The following is an 18,599-nucleotide window of genomic DNA, read 5'->3' on the forward strand; positions in this document are numbered from 1 at the left end:
GGAACTCACTCCTTGTTTCTCTTCGCCTTTAAACATCACTTACCCAATTGAAAACTGAACTTAAAACGTATCTTTTTAAAGACGCCTATAAATGAGCTTTCACCTATCAACTATAGACATGTCGGGAAATACTTTGAAAGATACTTGTAACCTCCCTCTTCTCCTTTCCCTCCTCCTTCTATCCTATCAATTATTGTAGTTCTCCCCACTGCCCTACAAAGTCATGTTTCGTTCTTCGTTTGTATACGTGTTCACCCCTTTTTCTATATCTTTTAGATTGTAAGCTGCCTTGAAGATGCTTCATAGAGCAGGATAGTAAACTAATAAATAAACTTGATAAAGCTTGATAAACTAGGGGGCGCTGAAACATGGCCTGTTGTAGACGCAAGTTTTGGGTGCACACAAAATCATTTTTCAGCGCAACTGTAAAAAATGCCTTTTTAAAATTTTTGCCGAAAATAGATGCGTGGCAAAATGAAAATTGCCGCATGTCCATTTTGAGTCTGAGACCTTACTGCCAGTCATTGACCTAGCGGTAAGGTCTCATGTAATAACTGGGTGGTAATGGTCTACACGTGTAGAATGACCATTGCCACCTGATTACCGTCCATATTTTCCAGCGCGCATAGCGGACGCGCATCAAAAATAAAATTACTGCAAGGGCCATGCGGTAGCCGGACGGTAACTCAAAATTGACGCACGTTGGGCCCCTTGATGTGCAGATTACATATATGTGTAAATGGTGATTCCAGAATGTTGCTATGTACATGCGGAGATCCACAACATACAGATATTTCAAGAGGGTATAGTTTGGGTGTTGTGAGTAGGACAAACATCTATATGCGTTATATTCCCCATTTTACACGTTGCGGTGGTGGCCCAGGTTGGGGGCAGTCCGGCTGTGTCTCTCAGCAGCGCTGCTCTAGATTTGTAAAACTGGGCAGCTCCATGTGCAAACGGTGTCACTTCCACTTGGAAACTGCCAGGAATGGATCACTGAATTTATCCACAGAAATGCTTCTAGAATGGATATTCCCACTGCACGTGTCAATTAATTCAGAAGCTCTCCTGCAGGTATTTTAGAAAAATGTTGGCAGAGCATTTTCTACAGTACTTCCGAGCTTGCATGTCTCAGTTGTGAACTCATACATACAAAAAGGAGTGGGAATATAAACCAGGCTTATTCAAAAAACTAGAACCAGACAAAAATAGTATTAATAATCAAACAAACAATATTTGTTAATATTTTCTTAAAGAAAATATTAATAAATATTGTATTTATTCTCTACCCCATGGGATCTACTGAGTTCTCCACGTACGTGGATTTTCAATTGTGAACTTGACATTGTGGTAAAATTGGGCTTTGTGTTTTTATATACTTGATATACTGTCCTTGGTGGATAAACCCATGAGAGTGATTTACAATAATATGGTCCACCTAATCTAACTAAATAATCTATAAACCTAAAGCATACCAACTAAAAAGTCAGAAAAAAAATAGAATAAATCCTCTACATTATACTATGTACTTCTCTCTATCTATAATTAAAATTAAAACCACATACATAAAATCAAATGAAACAAATCTCAAAGCAGACAAACAGAACATAACCCACATCACATATAAACAAAACCTTTAACTACCATTTCAATAGCGCTTGTTGACCTATCAGAGGACTGGATCACAACTTATGGCATACTGCTACCTAATTCTGAATAAGCCAGTCTAAGTAAATAAGCTTTCAGTTTCCTCCTAAATGTTGTCTCACCAATACCCCTCAAATCAACTAGCAACAGGTTCATAGTGTTGGCCCAGCTACTGAAAATGCCAGGGCTCCCATTCCCTGTCAAAGAGGAGCCCCAAGGTGACAGGTTGGGGGGATTTTATGCTATAGGGATGCTTTGGTCGCGAGTCCCATTATAAGTACATAAGTATTGCCACACTAGGACAGAGCAAAAGTCCATCGATCCCAGCATCCTGTTTCCAACAGTGGCCAATCCAGGTCACAAACACCTGGCAAGATCCCAAAAAAGTACAAAACATTTTATGCTGCTTATCCCAGAAATAGTGGATTTTTCCCAAATCCAATTTAACAATGGTCTATGGTCTTTTCTATTAGGAAGCTGTCCAAACCTTTTTTAAACTCTGTTAAGCTAACCACCTTTACTACATTGTCTGGCAACAAATTCCAGAGTTTAATTACACATTGAGTGAAGAAACATTTTCTCAGATTCATTTTAAATTTACTACTTTGTAGCTTCATCGCATGCCCCCTAGTCTTAGTATTTTTGGAAAGCATAAACAGACGCTTCACATTATACAGTGGGATAGTTCTGTTCTCTGCATCAAACTCTAGTGGGGTGTTAGAAAACAGATCTCTAAGGAGCGCTTTTAACAAGAAGCGGTGAAAGGGACCCTGAGCTAGCGGTAGCATGTGTTTTTGCCGTGCATGCGCCAAGGCCCCTTTTACTGAAGAAGGTAAAAAGGCCAAAAAAAAAAAAAAAAAAGAGAAATGGCCGTGCAGTAAGTTCGCACTTGCCATGCGGCAATTTCGGGGTGGGGGCACTTACTGATACTCATTGAGGTGGCGGTAGAGGCTCCAGCTCTAACCCGGGTAACCCAGGTGGTAAAAATACGGAAAATAATTTTTATAGATTCGGAAATGGCAAGTGCTGGGGGCAGAATTACCGTCGGGCTGCTGCGGTAACCCGGCTGTAGTTCAGGATTGGTGCACGGGAAACTTATTGCTGCATGCCAACCCTTTAGTAAAAGGGCCCCCCTAAGCTGGCAAGTTCTCCCTTGGGTCCTCATTTCCTTTCAAAGTCAAGGAGTACCTGGTTCAACTGAGAGATGTTTAAAGGATCACCGAGGATTTGTACAGAACTAAAAGTGTCTACTCCACGCCTCTTAGTACCCAGCTAGCTTGGCAGAGCAGCTCTGTCATTTTCTGTTTATGTGTGTTGCTACTCTGCTGTAGCTCCCTTCCCAGTCACTGCCTACTGCTGCTATCTTGAGAGATTCCGGCTTTGTTTTCTCCGAGTTCCTCCCTTCGGCTTTCTCTGGCCCCTCAAATACAATTCAGTCATTTCAGCTGTTTTTTTTTTTTTCTGTGTGGTTCTCTCAAACAGCCCAGTGTTCATTTTGGGAGGATCCTGAGCTTCACTGATATTGCAAATCGAATTTGCTGAGGTTTGCCATTGTTTCAGGGTTTATTCTGCATGTGTTACCGTCTCTTTTTGTATGGGAAGGTGTAGGAATAGAGATGTAGAAAATGTTATTTATTTATTACAATATTTGATTCTTATGCCTCGCCAAAATGGACTGAGCCATGTTACGTTATAAAATGATTCACATTCACAATAAAAATCTCATAAACCCAGTTCTTAAGTACATAAGTAATGCTGTTCTGGAACAGACTTAAGGTCCATCTAACCTAGGATCCTGTTTCCGACAGTGGCCAATCCAGGTCACAAGTATCTGGCGAGATCCCAAAACAGTAAAATAGATTTCATGCTGCTTAATCACAGGAATAAGCTGTGGATTTTCCCAAGTCCACCTTCAAAATGGTTTATGGACTTTTCTCGTCCACACCTTTGTTAAACCCAGCTATGCTAACAGATTTTACCATGTTCTCGTACCCTCCCCACCCATTAACAACTCCATTCTATACCCCACTAAACTCTTTTGGAAAACAGCCTTACAAAAGTTACCATTTCCAATCACCTCCCACCCGCCCTTAAGATCCTTACGATCTGTGCTCAAAAAGCTAGGTATGGAGAGCAGGATACACTTATTCGATCACAAGCTCACATAACTCTCTGGGTGTATATCTATATGCAGTATTTGCTGAGTTACGTTGACCAGAATCTCTTCCTCCATTTTATTAAAATGTGCCTTTAAGTTAAACATTGCAGCGATAGACATGAATGATAATTTTATGACTTAAGGGCATGGTTTTCAATGTGGGCTACTGCTATGTGTTATTTTACTACTAACTCATGCTATTTTAGCACATATCCCATTTTACATTATGAGATCTAGTTACTAATAACTGAGAACGGTAAAATAACACATCTTAATGGTAGCCTGTATTAATAACTTCCCCTCTCTTAATTAAAGAGAAAAGAAATGTCTCTAAAAATCAGAATCACTGTTATATGTAACAAAAGTGAGCCAAGTATAGGACACTCATGCCATTGTGACATCACTGATGAGGTTGGCTCTTATTGGTGGAATGAGACAATATGACATCACAATATCAGCTCTGGTTAAATCATTGCTATATGTAACAAAAGTGAGCCTAGGACAATCAAGCCATTGTGACATCACTGATGAGGTTGGCTCTTATTGGTGGAATGAGGCATTATGACATCACAATATCAGCTCTGGTTACCAGAGACTGAAACTCTTCACAAGAGGGGACCTTATCAACATGGGCTACCGTTAAGATGTGTTATTTTACCACTAACTCATGCTATTTTAGCACAGGAACCATTTTATGCAATGAGACCTAGTTAATAATAACTGGGGTTAACAATAAAATAACATGTCTTAACAGTAGTCCACATTAATAACTTCTCCCTTAGTGTAGACATTAATAATACAGCACCTGTTTAGCCTGTATGGGTACCAGTGGATTTTCATAATGAACGTATGAACATTTTTCTGTTTTGAAAATTACCCCAGGGGTATTATGTGCTTCCAAGGTGGATTTTAGAAAGGATGTACAGTGGAACCAAGACATCTAGGTTGGTCCATCTCCAGTTTCACCAGTATTTTAGAACAGGATCTGCTGATGTAGAGTCGGTTCTAAAATACATGGTGAAATGGATGTTTATGTGCCAGTTACTTTTGGCAGGATCAGTGCGTTTTTTCTAACGTAAAAGGTGCCGGTACTCAAATGCCAGGCCACCCTTCAGGAGTGAGGTGATCACTGAGGGACCACAATGATCAGGCCCCCTGCAACCAGTCACAGAATCTATGACAAGGCAGAATTGATGTGTAGGACCTGAGCTCTTTCACACAAACTTGGGGACCATGGGTCAATTTTAGTAGACAATGAAAAGGTGCCGGTACTCAGTACCCCCAAGTACCCCCACAAAAATAGCCCTGGGCAGGATCATCCATTTTAGAATCATAAATGTCTACAATATCAAAGGGTCACATGGGCACAGGCACATTTATGTTATGAAATGGCAACATAAAACTTTATGTCAGCCAATCCAGAAACATAAACATTTATTGTTCCCTGAAACATGCCAGTTTTGTTTTCAGGGGGGATGTCAACCACTTGGGCATTAAAGGGGCGAGCTTCCCCTAATCCCTCCGGTGGAGCACTTTTCTGAAAACTAGACGTCTGTGTAACAGGCGTGAATACTAATGTAGCCATGCATTCTCCTTCTGAAATGGGGAATATTCTGCACCTGCCCAGAACACACCTGGACTATAATCCCTGTGCCACATTCACATGTTAAGAGTTTTATATTCCAGGCTTTGTAAAATATTGATTTTGACATTTATGCAATAAAAATATCTAAATGCTGGTTTGTGCACATCTGTAACTCAATAGTGCTTCCGAAATAAGCTCCTACATTTACACCTGCTCTTGACTATGCACAGATGTTTCAGGCTAATATACAGAAACATAAAATTTATTTATTTATTGTACTTGTATCCCACATTTTCCCACCTATTTGCAGGCTCAATGTGGCTTACAAAGACCTGTTATGGCAAAGCCATTTCAGGGTCGTAGGTACAATTGGTGTTACAAAGTGTTACAAAAAGATCTAAGCAAACAGCAATAAAGATGCCTTTCTGAATCAGGGTGGAGCGGCGAAGTGTTATAGTTAGTCTATGGGTTCTCGTGGTAAGCTAGCTTGAAGAGATAGGTTTTTAGAGCTTTGCGAAAGATAGTTACTTCATTAATTGTTTTCAAGTTAGTTGGTAGTGCATTCCAGAGTTGTGTGCTTATGTAGGAAAAGCTAGTCGAGTGTGTTAGTTTGTATTTTAGTCCTTTGCAGCTGGGGAAGTGTAAATTAAGAAATGCGCGAGCTGATTTTTTAGCATTTCTGGGAGGGAGGTCCACAAGGTCTAGCAAGTAGGTCGGGCCATCACCGTGAATGATTTTTATGAACAATCGTGCAAGCCTGTCCCCAATCACATCCCTGGGACTCTTCCGCTTAGTCTGAGTAAAGTTACAGATATACTGGATATACACATATAACTCGACAGGCATATGAGAAATGCGTAAGGCACCGCACTTTCCATGAAAAAAGGACTTTTTAACATTTTCTTCATCAGAAACTCAGTGCAACCCTGAAATAGGTGACAATGGTACACCATGATAACTTGCAACAGAAAGGGGCTAAGTTTATTACAGGGTGCCTAAGCTCATTGGACAGGAAAGTACTTATCTTAAGCCTGTTTTAGAGACATTGCTAAGAACACCAGAAAAAGAGGCTCGGATTTAGAAGCTCAAGCTGAGTTACATTCAGGTGCTCTAGGGCTATCCCTGTCCCTAAAGGACAAGTTTGTACCTGAGACCATGGAGAGTTACATGACTTGCCCAAGATCCCCAGGAACAGCAGTCGAATTTGTATCCTGGCTTCCCTGAGCTGGGAACCACTACTGTCTGGTTTAACCTTTTTATAGCGGATGTGGAAAAGCAATTCCTGAGTGCATTACCACATGAATCTCTCGAAATAGTACTGGCACAGTGAGCCTAGGCTTTTCACTGTGACCTGAAAGGGAAAAGAATCTCGGGCAACTTTTCAGTTTCTTTTAATGCATTCCATTTGTCAAATAAATTCAAATGCACTGCTTGACAGGGCCGTTAACTTTGTAGACACTACACTTTGCAGATGGAGCAAACCAAGGCTCCAATTCTCATCTTTTGTATACAACAAATTCCATTAAATACAAGCAAGTGACACAGCACCATTGAACATGCTCTGTTCAAAAAGCCTTGCAGCATTAACTACATCTTTCAGAAAAAAAATGCCTGATAGAACTGCAGTAGCTGTGGTAAAAATCAGCTAAGTGTAGCTGGGTTTAAGAAAGGTTTGGAAAATTCCTGGAGGAAAAGTCTATAAACCATTATTAACAAGGTAGATCTGAGAAAAGCCACCGCTCATCCCTAGGGGTTAGCAGCAAGAAATCCTGCTACTTTTTCGGGTCTCTCCTTCCTAGCTACTTGTGACCTGGATTGGAAACAGGAAACTGGGCATGATGGGCCTTCGGTCTGTCCCAGTATGACAGTTCCTGTGTTCTAATCATCTCCTGCAAAAAGGTGGGATAATGTGGGGTACAAATGCAATAAATAATCATCTCCGGAAAGATTACTTCTTCCAGAGAGCACTTGCTACAATACAATTCAAAGAAAACCACCAACGATGAATGTCTCGTAATAGCAAAGAACTTTACTACGTAGAAATAAAATCATAAAAGATCTCTGAAACATATTTTCTGCTCCTCCAATTTTAAAACAAAAAACCTGATGAGAAGCAGGCTCAGAACAGTTCAACACAGGGGGAAAAAAACATACAGCTATACAAGAAACGGGACCATAAACTCTGCCAGCAGGACTCATGTCACATGGGGAAGGCAGGAAAGACAACAAAATCATATCCCTGCTCCTTTTCTACATGTGGCATCCTCGGTGAGTGGAGAGAATGTGAGGAAGGATGCCATCCCCATGAACACACCAGAGTATAAAGAAATTCAGACACTGACGCAGCAGGGCGAACAGGAGGACACACACAGAGGGGAGAAATCTCATTTTCCAAACCAGACCATTTCATCAATGACCTTATAATCAGGATTGTAAGAGACAACTTCTAAATTATCCAAGAACACAGGGACTGTGGTAAAGAAAGGAGTTTCCTCACATTATACCAGACATGCTTCTTGTAACTGCAAATTCTGTTGTGGGTTGTCTTCCCTGGTTTATCTAATTCCTCTCTCACAGGCAGATGATCAAAAGCCCCGCGCTGTTCCAAACAGCGCGGGGCTCTATTAGACCTATGATCACAGATAATGCATGCAAATTTAAGCAGTGCAATTATCTCTGATGATGGGGTAGAAGTGCGAGACAATTGTGCCTGAGCATGCACTCAGCACAATCCTCCCGCACATGTTTGACAGGTCTGGGCTGGAGACCAATGAAAAGAGAAGGACGCCCATCTTTAAAATCGGAAGATGGACGTCCTCAACTGCCCTGTTGCAGGAACGGACAAATTTCAAGGGGGTGTCGGAGGTATAGCGACAAGGCAGTTGAGGACGTCCAAAATTTGGACGGTTCCGTGACGGGGCAGTTGAGGACGTCCAAATTTTGGACATTTCTGCAATGGGCAGTTAAGGATGTCTTTCTCATAGAAACATCCAAAATTTGGACGTCCTCAACAGCCCCATCAAGGAACTGTCCAAATTTTGGACGTCCTCAACTGCCCTCGCTGGCAGGTTTGCTGTAGGGGGAAATGGGGGCCTGCCAGCATGCAAATGCATGCTGGACAGGGCTCATCATTCCTCCCCAATGATCTGCAAACCCTAACGCCAGCTCGGAGCCAATCTTTGGCGAGCTGGTCACTGATCATCGGGGATGAATGCATTAAGCGCTGATTAGCATGCATTTGCAAGCTACTTGCGCTAAGAGCCCTGTTTAGCATACATTTGCATGCTACTTGTGCTAAGAGCCCTTGAGCGCGTTGTTTCACATGCTCGAGGGCTCTGATCATGTGGCGGTAGCAAACACCGGCGCTAGTATGGCACTAACAGCCTCTAGCACCGGCGTTTGCTTTTGATCATCAGCCTGTCAGTTCCTAGCACCAAACAAATCCCTTTTCCACTTATCACTAAGGCCTTTTTTTATCCTTTGTTTTATTTTTTTTTAGAAACCCTATTTGTGATTTGCATGTGTGAATGCTGGCATTTATACATATATTCCCCAAAAGTGTTGAAAACCCAACTTTATAAAGCTGGGATTTACAGGTGTAGATTTCCAATATGTACATATGACTAATGGGCGGGACTAGGCAGAACCAAAAACAAATCTAGGGGCCCTGTTTACTGAGGTGCGTTAGTGTTTTTAGCAAGCCTACACTTAGCGCGTGTAGGCACATAGATGGTTAACGCGCGTTAAAAACGTTAACGCACCTATAACGCTGCTTAGTAAACAGGGTCTTTAGAAATCTAACAGCATAAATTTAGGAGCTCTTCAAATTTAGGAGCTCTTCAATGCTGCGTTCGGCACCTAACCCTTACCTTTCAGTGAATCCAGACTGCCCCAATTTGACTGCCCCTATCGGACTGACTGTTCACTTGTCTATTAGATTGTAAGCTCTTTGAGCAGGGACTGTCTCTCTTTGTTAAATTGTACAGCGCTGCGTAACCCTAGTAGTGCTTTAGAAATGTTAAGTAGTAGTAGTAGCATTACATATAGCAGTGATTTAACCAGAGCTGAGATTGTGATGTCATAATGCCTCATTCCACCAATGCCTAAGAGCCAACCTCATCAGTGATGTCACAATGGCTCGACTGTCCTATACTTGGCCCCCCCTTAGTGTGAAGAGTTTCAGTCTCTGGTATCCAGAGCTGAGATTGTGATGTCATAATGCCTCATTCCACCAATGTCTAATAGCCAACCTCATCAGTGATGTCACAATGGCTCAACTGTCCTATACTTGGCCCACTTCCCCCCTTAGTGTGAAGAGTTTCAGTCTCTGGTATCCAGAGCTGAGATTGTGATGTCATAATGCCTCATTCTACCAATGTCTAAGAGTCAACCTCATCAGTGATGTCACAATGGCTCAACTGTCCTATACTTGCTATACTTGTCTTTGCTTAAAGCCCACCTCTTCAATGCTGCGTTCGGCACCTAACCCTTACCGTTCAGTGAATCCAGACTGCCCCAATTTGACTGCCCCTATCGGACCGACCGTTCACTTGTCTATTAGATTGTAAGCTCTTTGAGCAGGGACTGTCTCTCTTTGTTAAATTGTACAGCGCTGCGTAACCCTAGTAGTGCTTTAGAAATGTTAAGTAGTAGTAGTAGCATTACATATAGCAGTGATTTAACCAGAGCTGAGATTGTGATGTCATAATGCCTCATTCCACCAATGCCTAAGAGCCAACCTCATCAGTGATGTCACAATGGCTTGATTGTCTTATATTTGTCTCACTCTTATCTATTAGATTGTAAGCTCTTTGAGCAGGGACTGTCTCTCTTTGTTAAATTGTACAGCGCTGCGTAACCCTAGTAGCGCTCTAGAAATGTTTAGTAGTAGTATTACATATAGCAGTGATTTAACCAGAGCTGAGATTGTGATGTCATAATGCCTCATTCCACCAATGCCTAAGAGCCAACCTCCAGTGATGTCACCATGGCTTGATTGTCCTATATTTGTCTCACTCTTATCTATTAGATTGTAAGCTCTTTGAGCAGGGACCGTCCCTCTATGTTAAATTGTACAGCGCTGCGTAACCCTAGTAGCGCTCTAGAAATGTTAAGTAGTACTAGTAGGAGCTCAGCATTTTTTGAATATTAGACCCTGCTTTTGCTGATATTTACTAGTACTACTATTTAACATTTCTAAAGCGCTACTAGGGTTACGCAGCACTGTACAATTTAACATAGAAGGACAGTCCCTGCTCAAAGAGCTTACAATCTGAAGGACAAATGATATTTATTGGTTCAATTCCCTAGTTAATTCTATAGGTTTATCTGGCATTGTGGTTTTAATTCCTAATTAACCTACACCCGAATGGTTCACCCTCCTGCTGTAGGGTTTGGTTTATAGACGTGCAGAGGTGTCAAGGGGAGAATAATGGAATGGGAAGTACTTACGGGATTCCAATTTCAAACAAGTTGTTTTGAATGAGCTGCTTTCCCAACATGATGATACTGAGTTGCATACAGAGCTCCATCAGACAACCTCCGGGCGCACACTGCAGCAGGAGAGACGCAGGACACCTTCAGCAGGAAGCATTTCGAGGCAACATCCATGAAAACAGGTGGCTTCGCACACTACTTACCTCCTCCACTCGATAGTCATGGAAAATGTACACGTAGCTCCCGGGTCGGCCCACAAACCTGAATGCGATAAAAACCGAGGATTAGAATTGTGCGATATAAACTGAGAATTACAATTGTGCGTTAAAAGCTATGCATTAGAACTGTGTGATAAAAACTAGGATTAGAATTGTGCAATATAAGCGGAGAACTTGACCCAGTAAGTAAGCACCAGAGCTGTTTTTTTTTTTTTTTTAAATTACTAAAACCAAGTTAGCATAAGTGAGACAGTTTTCATGCAAGCTAGATAATTTTAGCAAAATTTAAAATTTGAAAACTAAATAAAACAAATTGCAGTTATTTTCTACTAAGCACATGGTAAACGTCCATCTTGGTCCTGAGACCTTCCCACCACCCCATTGACTTAGCGGTAAGGTCTCACGTGTTAACCGCGTGGTAATCGTCAGTGTGTGTACACTGCTGATTACCGCCCGGTTAGCGCCACGAGGTAGAAAATAAAAAAATATATATTTTCTGCCGCACGTATTGGGCGCATGTAAAAAATGGAATTACCGCCCGTAACCAGGCGGTAGTTCCAAACCTAAGCGCCTTAGTAAAAGAGCCCCTTAATGCTGGATCCTGGACATGACCCGACATCGTATTTCCAGGTGTAACCCCAGCGGCAGTCGGTAAAACGCTGAGCACCACTGGCCAAACATCCAGGGACAACTTTCTGTTCCCCGCTAGAGTTTTAGAACCGTGACAAGAGTTTGGACAGTGCAGAAATCACGGGAGCCTGCTCTTCTGTCTTCTGTGCATAAAATCAACCGCTAGTTTAGACAAATTCTAAAGCATCTTTTAATGGAATTTTCAGTTTTCCGACATCATACCTTCCTTTAAAAAAGGCAACATAAAAAATGGACGAATAGGAATTCACAAATTTCAGTAGGAAAGCCTTTAGGATTAATCTTTCTTCAAACGTCTTCTCAGTCTTGGGTACCTCTAAAGAGCAGATAAACGGTATGTGTTAATATATCGACATATATTTTGTCAAAAAAACATTTTTGTTTTTTAGTTTCATTTTACTTAAACCAATTGATTTTCCACAGGCTTAAATTAAGAAAGAGAGATACTATGCCCCGAATTCTATATATGGCGTCCACAGCAGTGCGCAGAAAAACATTGGATAATGAGCTCTGAATCATCAATAATTGGGTATTAATAACCAATTCTTGATGTTAATTGCCACTCGTTAAAATCTGCGCTTGCATCTGGACATGCGCTATTCTATAAGGCATGGTGACTAGCTCCCACTGTGCCTATCACAAAATGGGCGTGGCCATGGGTGTGTCATAGTAACATAGTAAATGACAGCAGATAAAGACCTGAACGGTCTATCCAGTCTGCCCAACAAGATAAATCACGGGCATTACGGAATACTGCCTAACTTGGCTGCTGGCATTTACAGCATTTGCATCCACAAGATAGGTGCAGGATCCACACTAAGGGCTAGATTCTATCAGGGCCGCCGAGAGACTGGGCCAGGCCTGGGGCCAGGCCGCCACCGGGGCCCCGCCCCAGCCGCCTCCCCGAGGTCGTTGTTGCCCCCCCTCCATCCACCACCGGGCCGGGCCCCCCTGAATTCAAATCATAGTGCCTCACCTCAACTTTTACAGAATACGCTTACCAAGTACTGCGCATACATTCTAATTAATGGCAATTAGTGCTGATAATTGCTTATTAACATCCAGTTATCAGCGATGATTAGCTTGCTAACTAAAAAAAGGTTTGGATGGCTTCCTAAAGAAAAAGTCCATAGACCATTATTAAATTGACTTGGGGAAAATCCACTGCTTATTTCTGGGATAAACAGCATAAAATGTATTGAACTTCTTGGGGATCGTGCGAGGTTCTTGTGACCTGGATTGGCCACTGTTGGAAACATGATGCTGGGCTTGATGGACCTTTGGTCTGTCCCAGTATGGCAATACTTATGTACTTATATATTTGGGATTCTGAATGGAATGTTGCTATTCTTTAGGATTCCAGAATCTTGCTATTCTTTGAGGTTCTACATGGAATGTTGCTACTCTTTGGGTTTCTGACAGGTACTTGTGACCTGGATTGGCCACTGTTGGAAACATGATGCTGGGCTCGATGGACCTTTGGTCTGTCCCAGTATGGCAATACTTATGTACTTATGTATTTGGGATTCTGAATGGAATGTTGCTATTCTTTAGGATTCCAGAATCTTGCTATTCTTTGAGGTTCTACATGGAATGTTGCTACTCTTTGGGTTTCTGACAGGTACTTGTGACCTGGATTGGCCACTGTTGGAAACAGGATGCTGGGCTTGATGGACCTTTGGTCTGTCCCAGTATGGCAATACTTATGTACTTATGTATTTGGGATTCTGAATGGAATGTTGCTATTCTTTAGGATTCCAGAATCTTGCTATTCTTTGAGGTTCTACATGGAATGTTGCTACTCTTTGGGTTTCTGACAAGTACTTGTGACCTGGATTGGCCACTGTTGGAAACATGATGCTGGGCTCGATGGACGTTTGGTCTTTCCCAGTATGGCAATACTTATGTACTTAAGTTATGTGCATGCACATTGTTAACGTGGAAATCAAAGAGCAATATATAGAATCTGGCAGTAAATGCTATTGTACATAAGGCACGAAGCCTTTATAGATCAGCACTTAGTACTGAATTTTTTCGACACCTACGTTTTGGCAGCATTTATTGAACTCCCTCCTATGCCCCTCAGAAGTAAGCGCCTCTCGCACATTTAATTTAAAAAATCCTGGCATTCACATGGTACACCTAAGGCTTATTCTTGAATTACAAGCTAAAATGACTTAGTGTGTAATTCTTAGGTGGGTGCTCACAGGGGACGGGCATGGGTGGGGTACGGGGGACTGACATGTAAGCATGTGACTTTTAGAGTCCTGTGAATTATGCACTTACACATTACATTTAGGTGCTAACATTTCTGCCACTTATAGATGTGACGTAACTGCACGTTGACGCCAACTTATGCTAGAATTCTATAATAGAAATTATGTGCATAATTACCAGTACAGAACAGGCATAGTACCCAGTTACTGTGATGCCCAGTCATAGAATTCTGCCCTTTATTATATGTGCCATTTTGTAATTGCCAAAACCGAATGGTTGTTTGCAAATTTAGGGGTCCTTTTACTAAGGCGCCTAAGTGCCTACACGCGTCCAGCCCACATCAAATTGGAACTACCACCCAGCCGGTAATTCCATTTTTGAAAAGTGTCCCAAAACACTTCTGCGTGGCGCTTACCTGGCGGTAATTGGCAGTTTACGCGCACTGATGATTACCTCCCGGTTAGCGCGTGAGACCTTACTGCTAACTCAGTGAGTGGCGGTAAGGTCTCAGGCCGGAAATGGACACGTGCTGGTTTTAATTTTGTCACAAGTCCATTTTCGGCCTTTTTTTTCCAGGCGTGCTGAAAAATGGACCTGCGTCCAAACCACACGCCTACACCAGTTCTGGTCGCCTCATCTCAAAAAAAGATAGTAACATAGTAACATAGTAGATGACGGCAGATAAAGACCTGCATGGTCCATCCAGTCTGCCCATGACAAACTCATATGTGTATACCTTACCTTGAATTTGTACCTGTCCTTTTCAGGGCACAGACCATATAAGTCTGCCCAGCAGTATTTCCCGCCTCCCAACCACCAGTCCCGCCTCCCATCACCGGCTCTGGTACAGACCGTATAAGTCTGCCCTCCCCTATCCTCGCCTCCCAACCACCACCCCCTCTTCCCCCCAACTGCTCCGCCACCCAATTTCAGCTAAGCTTCTGAGGATCCATTCCTTCTGCACAGGATTCCTCTATGCATATCCCACGCACGTTTGAACTCCGTTACCGTTTTCATCTCCACCACCTCCCGCGGGAGGGCATTCCAAGCGTCCACCACCCTCTCCGTGAAAAAATACTTCCTGACATCTTTCCTGAGTCTGCCCCCCTTCAATCTCATTTCATGTCCTCTCGTTCCTCTCGAATTGGAGAAGGTGCAAAGAAGGGCGACAAAAATGATAAAAGGGATGGGACAACTACCCTATGAGGAGAGGTTAAGACGGCTAGGACTCTTTAGCTTGGAGAAAAGGCAGCTGAGGGGTGATATGATAGAGGTCTACAAAATTTTGAGTGGGGTAGAGCGGACAGATGTGAAGCATTTGTTTACACTTTCTAACAATAATAGAACCAGGGGACACAAGATGAAATTAGAATGTGGTAGGTTTAAAACAAATCGGAGAAAGGTTTTCTTTACGCAGTGCGTAGTTAGACTCTGGAACTCATTGCCAGAGAAGGTAGTGATGGCAGCTGGCCTTGCTGAGTTTAATGGGGGTCTAGATAGATTCCTGAAGGAAAAGTCCATTGATCGTTATTAAATTTAGGGTTTTTGCCAGGTTCTTGGGGCCTGGATTGGCCGCTGTCGGAGACAGAGTGCTGGGCTTGATGGACCTTTGGTCTTTTCCCAGCGTGGCAGTGCTTAAGTGCTTATGTACTTATGTACCAGCGCAGGCCATTTTTCAGCTACAGAAAAAGGACAAACACCATTTGCAACGACCTTCCCACCCACAAACCCGGTCCACCCATCACTACTAGTAAGATCTTAGATTAGTTTCTTCTACAATCACCATTAATGCACTGCATGAGAGTTTCTAGGCTGCAGCGGACGTCAGGAGAGACAAAGTGTAAAGCAGAAATGTTCACTTTACCAAGTTCAGTCAGCCATTTAGCAACCATCCCATAGATCTCATCCAGTATAAGGACCACGACCAGGTTGATGATAACAGCAGTTGCGGTCACAGTTACACGGGCGTTTGATTTGGTTCCCTCGTTTGTACTAACTGCCAAGGCCGCTGCAACAGTGATTCTATATATAATCACACCAAAGACAGCTGAGAACGACAATGTAATCTGTAAGAAATAAAAATGAATCAGATAAAAGTTGTGTTGACATTATCTCCCTAATTCTATATATAGTCAACCAATTAGGCACCTAACTTTAGGCAGTGAAATTAGGTACCCAAATGGGGATAAATGGCAGTTAGGCGCCTAAATGCACTTAGGCATTATTCTATAACTGAGCATCTAAATGCTTTAGTGCCTCACTGCAAAATGTATGTGTGGATGGGGCATGGGGGGAGCATAGCGGGATGTGGGTGGGGTGTGGGTGGGGCAAGGATGGGGCATAGTGGGTATGGGCGGGGCATAGTGTGGTGTGGGTGAAGCATGGACAGGTCACACACTTACACATGAAATTTATAGAATATTTTAAGTTGCACATTGTAGGTTGGCAACATTTACATTTTTTATGGTTTATTCATTTACTATACCATTTCAAATTGTATTCACAAAACAGAACGGTTTACATAGCAATATAAAAATCATAATAAAAACAAACATAAAAGAACTCCATCAAAATGATAGGAAAGCACAGCAAGCTAAAACAACCATTCTAAAAGGTAACAACACCAACACATACTGGACAACCATTCATAACAAGTACATAGACTGTTATATTATTTTACTGCATATCCATTCTACCTCATTCTGCCTTTTATCACAGATTATTTTCAAACGTATTCTGAATCAGATATGTTTTCAAAAATTTACAAAATTGAATGCAGGACTCTTCTAATCTAAGGTTTTTAGGGAGACAGTTCCAGAGAGAAGGGGCTAAAAAAAAAGAAAGCTGAGTTTCTGGTAGATTCCCATCTAGCCTTCTGTGGTGAAGGGATAACTAGTCTATTTTATGGTATAAGTGTTGGCACATAAATGTTGGTGCCCAAATGCCAACTTAGATTCTGTTCTATAACAGAATGTGGGCACTCAGATGCTAATATAGAATATTATCTTAGTACACAGATTTTGGGTTCCTACTTTTAGGGCTATTCATAGAATTGCCCCCCTATGCGTTGGACTGCATCAGTTTTATATTGTAACATAGTAGGTGATAGCAAAGAAGAGAAATCAGCTCCCTCTAGGGGGTGCTAGTGGGGCCTCTCAGAAGTCTCTTGCTAAAACCACGTTGTGCTAACAAGGAATGAAAAGATTTCCTTGTAGCACATCTTTAGAAAGAAATGAGGTAAATGTCTAATTTTATCTTAATCATTTCTAAGATCACTGTATAAACATTAGTCCACGTTTGGTACTTTGAATAAAACCATGAAATAATTTGATTAATCAAATGCACATTGATATCATTATGACTAAAACAGACCTTTGTACTGAGCATTTTGCCTGTAGGCAGCAAAATAGGAGACTATTTATAACACACCTGACCCCAAATGATTCGGGCTGCAAAGTTCTGCTTTTAGGTTCTGACCTCCAGCCCAGTCCCAACCGCAGAGGATTTTGCCACAAATTACAGTGCAGTACAAGAAATCAATTATTTCGTGCATCCAGCAAGCTCTGTCCCTTGATGCTTGTGTGTGCATCTTTTGTACTGGGACTGGCAGTGACGTAGGTGCTGGGTTGAATGAGCAGAACCAGTGTTATGGATGGCCAGCTAATACCCACAAAACCCTTTTCCGCTTCCTCTAGCATTTTGCTCAATGGCTTTACCCTCAACTCCACCAACTAATCCTCTGGGCTTAACAAATAAATGGAAAACCAGACAATAAAGATATGTTGTAAATGGATTTAGCATTGTTACCAGAAAAAGGATGGTTACAAAGTTCACTAGATAGGCAGGAATGCGGTCCCTCCATGTTAACTTCATCTTCTCATTTTTAATCTGTAGGAAAACAAAGCAGGAGGGTGAAAATATCAGCTGACAACTTTATTTAATACTAGTAAAAAAGGCCCGTTTCTGACACAAATGAAACGGGCGCTAGCAAGGTTTTCCTCGGAGTGTGTATGTTTGAGAGAGTGTATGTGAGAGTGACTGTGTGTGAGAGAGAGAGTGAATGTGCGAGTGTGTGTGTCTGAGATAGAGAGAGCGAGTCTGGGTGCAAGTATGTCTGTGAGAGAGAGAGTGTGTGAGAATGAGAGTGTGTGCAAGTGTGTATGTGAGACACAGTGTGAGAGAGAGAGAGTGTGTGTTTCACACAGATATAGTGTGTGCGAGAGAGAGAGAGAGAGAGAGTGTGAGACACAGACTCTCTGTGAGACTGAGTGTATGAGACCAAGAGAGTGTGTGAGTGACTGTGTGACACAGAGAGTGAATGTGATACAGTGTGAGACATAGAGTGTGTGAGAGACAGTGTGTGAGACAGAGAGAGAGAGAGAGAGAGTGTGTGTGTGTGTGTGACAGAGATACCTCCCCCCCTCTCTGGTGTCAGGCCCCCCCCCTCCCTCCCTCTCTGGTGTCAGCCCCCTCTCTCTCTCTCTGGTGTCTGAGCGTTACTGTGCAGGACGCTGCTTCAAGGAACTGACCAATCCTATTTAACAGAATGCACCTCCAATATTCTGAAGCCGAGAAACCTCGTGTGGTTGGTCACTTCTGCTTGTGACGAACCAGGAAGTACGTGATGTCAATTCAGGAGATGGATAGAGAGAGCAGGAATGCCTCAGCCATGCAGTCAGCTTCAGAATGT

At 42.3% G+C, this 18,599-nt stretch overlaps 1 protein-coding gene across 1 annotated transcript in view; it reads right to left on the reverse strand.

The window, feature by feature from the left end:
- The window catches only part of ANO2 (anoctamin 2), a 242,727-nt gene that overhangs the window by 40,132 nt on the left and 183,996 nt on the right, over positions 1-18,599 (reverse strand). The window contains 5 exon segments of the mRNA XM_030215259.1: positions 10,842-10,942; positions 11,030-11,087; positions 11,897-12,008; positions 15,774-15,975; positions 17,717-17,782. Coding sequence (XP_030071119.1) covers positions 10,842-10,942; positions 11,030-11,087; positions 11,897-12,008; positions 15,774-15,975; positions 17,717-17,782 — 539 coding nt within the window.

Source organism: Microcaecilia unicolor, chromosome 9 (genome assembly GCF_901765095.1).
Source record: "Microcaecilia unicolor chromosome 9, aMicUni1.1, whole genome shotgun sequence".
NCBI classification, from domain to species: Eukaryota; Metazoa; Chordata; class Amphibia; order Gymnophiona; family Siphonopidae; genus Microcaecilia; species Microcaecilia unicolor.